Genomic DNA, 5,006 nt, shown 5'->3' with positions numbered 1-5,006 from the left:
TATCAAAGTGTGATTCTGAGAGAATATGAGTCTTTGTTACTCAGACACTCTGGTTTTGGGTACATTCCCTGTCCCTCTAGCAAAAAACAGTTCACACACCCCTGAATCTGTGCTCTGTGGTACTAAGACCAGATGTGATGGAACACCCAGCACGTGACGGAATATCCAACACTAGAAATGCTGCAAAACAAAAGAGACAAGAAATGCCACAAAGTGAACAAGACAAGGTGTGAGTTTCAGTGGTTTCAGTTTATTATATCGCCTCCTAAGTTTGTACCAGACCCAGCGTTGCTACAAGGACACTCAGGTCTTTGCCCCCCACCCCAGTGACGTCAGTTGATGCTCTTCATGGGGAAGCGCTGCTTGACCTGGAAGTGCTCACATCTCTTGTGCTTCAGGGACAGTCCATAAATGGGCGTCATGTCCACCTTCTTACCATCGCAGACACTGAACTCCAGCTGCTGGAGCAAGGTGGAGAGGAAAAGGAAGATCTGCCACCTGGCAATGTGTTCCCCAATGCACTTCCTTTTCCCCAGGCCGAAAATCACCACTTTCTCCCCATCCGCTTTATTCACTTGAGTCCCTTCGTCAGTGAGGAAACGCTCCGGGTTGAAGGTCAGTGGATCCTTCCACAGTTTCCTGCAAGGGAAAACATCAGATGCTGAGATGGTGTCTTCTTGCCGTGGGTGTAGGGGGCACACTGGAAGGTGGGAGCTGTCAGTAGGAATATCCCTCAATCTAGTAGATACTTCATCTGCTCACTCTTATCTCAAAGTGAGTTGACCCCACGTCTGTCAGGGAAGATAACTGTGCAGGAAAGGTCCTGTGTGTCACTGCAGGAGGCTTTCTGCCTCAGAAGGTACTTACTCGTCATGATTGACTTGCCACTGGTTGATAAACACGCAGCGGTCCTTTGGGATGTGGTAGCCATTCAGGACTGTGTCCCGGGTTGTGCTGAAGAGAGAAAAGACTCTGAGAATTTGGGAAGCAAAAAGGCTCTTCTGCATCCTCAGGGGACTGTTAGTTTGGTTCTATTGCTGCTGGCCTGGCTGTAACAAGAGGATTCAAGTCCACTTCGTCCCTCCACCCCCTTTTTAATCTTAGCACTTGCCTGTGCGGGATGGTGAAGGGAAGGAAGGAAGAGTGCCTGAACATCTCCAGTATAAAGGCTTCTGTGTAGGGCAGATTGCCTCGATCCGACAACCTCGGCCTCCTCTCCCGGCCGATGGTCTGGTCTGTGGGAGGCGAAGAAGAGAGTGTGGGTTGGGGTCAGCCCTCTCCAGAGACATTTTTGGCCCTAGTGGAAGCAGGTTCATGGACTCACCTAGTTCCTCCTGGATCTTCTTCTGGATATTGGGGTACGTCACGAGATACATGAGGCTCCAGGACAGGCCAGTGGTCACGGTGTCGAAACCTGGTCAAAGAGGAAAGCATGTAGATGAGGCCTGTACAACATGCAGGGCAATGTGCCTTGGCATGCTGCCTACCCATCACAGGGTAGTCTTGGATGGCCAAGAAGACAGAGCACACCCTGGGCACACAGTAGGACTTGGGTTGTTATCCTGTCGGAGAAAACTTTGCTAAAACATTCTGCTGTCATTCATCCCGATTTACCTTTGGGTTATGACAGGTTTGTATAACTTCCCTGGAAATGGGGGAGTTTCCACAGAGTAACTCAAAGATGAATCAGTCAGTAGACATCTCCCTCAACAGGGAAAAGACACCCTGGCTTGTGAAGCTTGACTGAGCTATAAACCATGACCTTTGTTTTCCCCAAAACATCTTTCCGAAGCTAATGTTCCATGCTGGTCTCCAGGGGGAAGTCCAGCAAGACCAGTGAGCAGGAGAACCCAAACTGGCTGCTTGATGTTGAGCAAAGATGGGTCAGCCAGAGTTATAACAGAAGGAGCCTGAGAAAATCTGCAGTAGCCAAGGGACTGGTGGGAAACAATACCTGCACCAAAGAGGTCATTCACAAGGTTGACGATCTTCTCCTTAGGGATCTGTGTGGCAGTATTTGCTCCCACGTTTTTCTCCAGGCACTGCTCAATGAGCGAGTCGGTGATATCTCGGATGTTGTTCTGAGAGGAAGAGAAGACAAGTCATGCCAGCAGAACCAGCAGAGGAATGGGCGTTACTAACTAACAACCTGATGCTAGGGGAGCCCAACGACATAAAAGCTCTGGAGAATATAATCTTTCAGCCCCTATGGTCCCAACTGCTTTTGCAACCTATGAAAACAAGGAGATGGTTCTCCAGGGAACCTGTGGCACAGATCAGATGTTCAACCAACAAACGGGCCCTATCAAACAGGACTGTGAAGGAGAAGGATGATTGCACATGGAGAGACTAGAAGTGACCGACACTACAGCTGGACTTCTTCCTAAACGCAGTGATATCTGCAAGAACATAAATTTCCATTGATGCTTGGTCACAAAATTAAAAATAATTTGCAAACAGAGAGGGGCAGAAAGCAGGGACATCTCTGGTGAAGGTGGAGGTCCTGCAAGCTCTTACCTTGTCATAGGTCTCATAGTGCTCTTTGACAATCTTCTGCAGGAAATGGAGGAATCGTTTGTTGAAAGCTATGAATAACTTCATGGCGCGGCTGGGAAGATACCGGAGCACTGGGATAAAGTCAGCAGGGTTGCCAGCAGCAGCCACGTCTGCAAATTCATGGCTGAGGTTCACTATATTGAGCAGCTCCTGGTCATTGTGGTCGTAACGCTTGCCAAAGCAGATGGCACAGATGACATTGGCCACAGAGACCACCAGGTACCGGTAAGGGTCAAAGCTCTTCTTCAGCTGCAGGAACTTGGTGACCAGGTAGTCAGCCTCCTTAGAGACATGCTCCTCCAGGAGGCAGGTGGAAGAGGAGGTGGGGCTGGGAGCAATGGAGAAGGTCTTCAGGGCGTTCTGGGCCAGCTTTCTGCGGGCTTTCCACACCTCTCCCGAGTCAGGGCTGAAGGTCAGGCTTTGCCCATCTGCAATGTATTGGAAGCTGTAGAGGTCAGGGCGCCCCATGAAGTCTTCTCCTTGCTTCACCAGGGCTTGCCTGATGGTGTCCAGCCCGCTCAGCACCACAACGGGCCGGGTGCCAATCCTGACCTCCATCACATCCCCATACTTCTGGCTCAGCCTGGTCAGGGCCAGGTGCGTGTCTTTCCTCAGCTCTAGCACGTTGCCAAGGATGGGGTAACCTCTGGGTCCTGGGGGGCTCTTCAGCCCCTTGGGGATGTGCTGCTGGAAGGATTGCATGAGCAGGAAGACCAGGCAGAAGACGGCAGCCACGAGGAGGACCTCTGAGGCTGAGACAACACCTTGGCTTCCCGCCAGCGACATCACAGCCTTCATCGCTTCTGCCAGGTAAGAACCCTAAATGAGTTAACCAGAAGAGCCAAGATTAGAATGAGGTTAAGCCCTGCAGATATTGCTGATGCTGAGAAAACGCACTGAGTGCCCTTAAATAGTTCAGAGTGATGGAACTGCCTGTGCAGCACTTTGGGGTTTTCAAGGGGCAAAAGGTGGAGAACTCTAAAGACTCCAAAGTGAGACCTCAGCTTCCTCCAGCCTGTAACGGCACCCCTTCACCTGCAGAAGACCACAGTACTGACTGGCCATGGCTCCTGCCAAGGCGAGGCAGTCTGTTTGCAATGAGGCACAGAAAAACGCAGCTCAGAAAAGCACAGGAAGGCAGGAGGAGAGGAACAGCAAGACCTCAATGAAGGTCCCCACCCTGGTCCATCAATTCTGTGAGGATTTAAAGGCAGGAGGCTGGATCTGCTGGTTGGCCACCAGTGCAGGGGGCTGCCATGCAGAAATATGTGGCTTGCTGGGTGGACAGGGAAGGGAGGCAAGAGCCTGGTGCATGAACTTCTGCTTCAGACCCAAATATGACCTCCCTGATCCTATATCCATGTTGAAAAACACACACACAGATGTTGTCTCCTACCTGCAGGTCCTTGCAATACACAGGGCTGGTACAGGCAGAGGGTCTCTGGCAGCTGCCTGCTCTGGGGACAGAGGGGATCCTCTTCTGCCCCCTGGACCTTCTTCTCCCACTGTCTTGATGGCCACGGCTTTATACACGCTCTCCTCGTTGCATGGCCACGTGCCGATCTCAGGGGTTCATGGCACGAAAGGCCTGGTTAATAGCTACCCATTAACAAATGGGGCTGAGCCTGGCTGGAGCCAACCAGAGAAGCCAGGGAAGATATTTTCTCAGTTCCAACAGGCTCTGGGAGATGAATGGTAACTTCTCCTCCTGCCCAGGGCACGTGTCTCTCCTAGAGCCCAGGACGAGGATATGGAAGGGGGGCCCTAAGCCCTGCCCTTGGGGAGGACAGAGGACGAGTTCTCGGCATCGCTCCCCATGGGATGTGGGTGCCAGCATTTCCCCCAGAGAATTTTCCTGGGCTGAGCAGACTGTACCTAGAACCCAGAGGGGGCTGTCACCTCCACAGCCACTCTGGAGGTGCTGGGAACCGCAGCAGAGAGGGAATGTGTTTGCAACAAAGCATCCACAACCGCAGCCCTCCCCATCCCCAGGGAATCGTCCCTCAGGCTCCCATGCCCTGGGATTCATGGTGGCAGGACCTTTTGGCCCAGGGGCAGAGCCAGGCTCAGGTTAACGATTGCCCAGGCTTGCGTGAGAAGGCAGCTGGCTCGTTTCCCCTGGCTCCTCCGTGGCAAACAGGCAGTGAGGGAAAGGAGTGGCGGGGCAGAGGGGAGGAGATAGGAGAGGTGAAAGGGCCAACACAGGGCAAGGCTGGGGCAGTTCGTCCTTCCAAAAACATGGTGTGCCAGATGGCAGGAGACGTTGGAGTGACTGGGGCTGGGGCTCAAGCTGGGACAAAATTGAGCATTGGTGGAAGTGCAGCTGAGATGAGCCAGAGCTGTGAGGTTTGGCCCTAAAATTCATCCAATGTTTGAAAACATACAGTGGGAATTTAGCCCAGGCAAAATCTTAGTTAATGTTTATTAAAGGCTTTCAACATCTGGTCTAA

General features: G+C 52.1%; 1 protein-coding gene across 1 annotated transcript; it reads right to left on the bottom strand.

Moving 5' to 3' along the window:
- Positions 1–332: 332 nt before the first annotated feature.
- LOC104273211 (cytochrome P450 1A5-like) lies at positions 333–3,354 on the bottom strand. The gene is made up of 6 exons (XM_009868455.1): positions 2,518–3,354; positions 1,955–2,081; positions 1,325–1,414; positions 1,112–1,235; positions 868–954; positions 333–639 (listed from the first exon to the last, which is right to left on the bottom strand). The coding sequence occupies exons 1-6, from the start codon at positions 3,352–3,354 to the stop codon at positions 333–335; spliced, it is 1,572 nt and encodes a 523-aa protein (XP_009866757.1).
- Between the last annotated feature and the right edge of the window lie 1,652 nt (positions 3,355–5,006).

Source organism: Apaloderma vittatum, unplaced genomic scaffold (genome assembly GCF_000703405.1).
Source record: "Apaloderma vittatum isolate BGI_N311 unplaced genomic scaffold, ASM70340v1 scaffold27834, whole genome shotgun sequence".
In the NCBI taxonomy this organism is placed as follows: domain Eukaryota; kingdom Metazoa; phylum Chordata; class Aves; order Trogoniformes; family Trogonidae; genus Apaloderma; species Apaloderma vittatum.
Note: the sequence above shows the minus strand (reverse complement) of the source record. Positions and strands in the feature narration are given on the sequence as shown.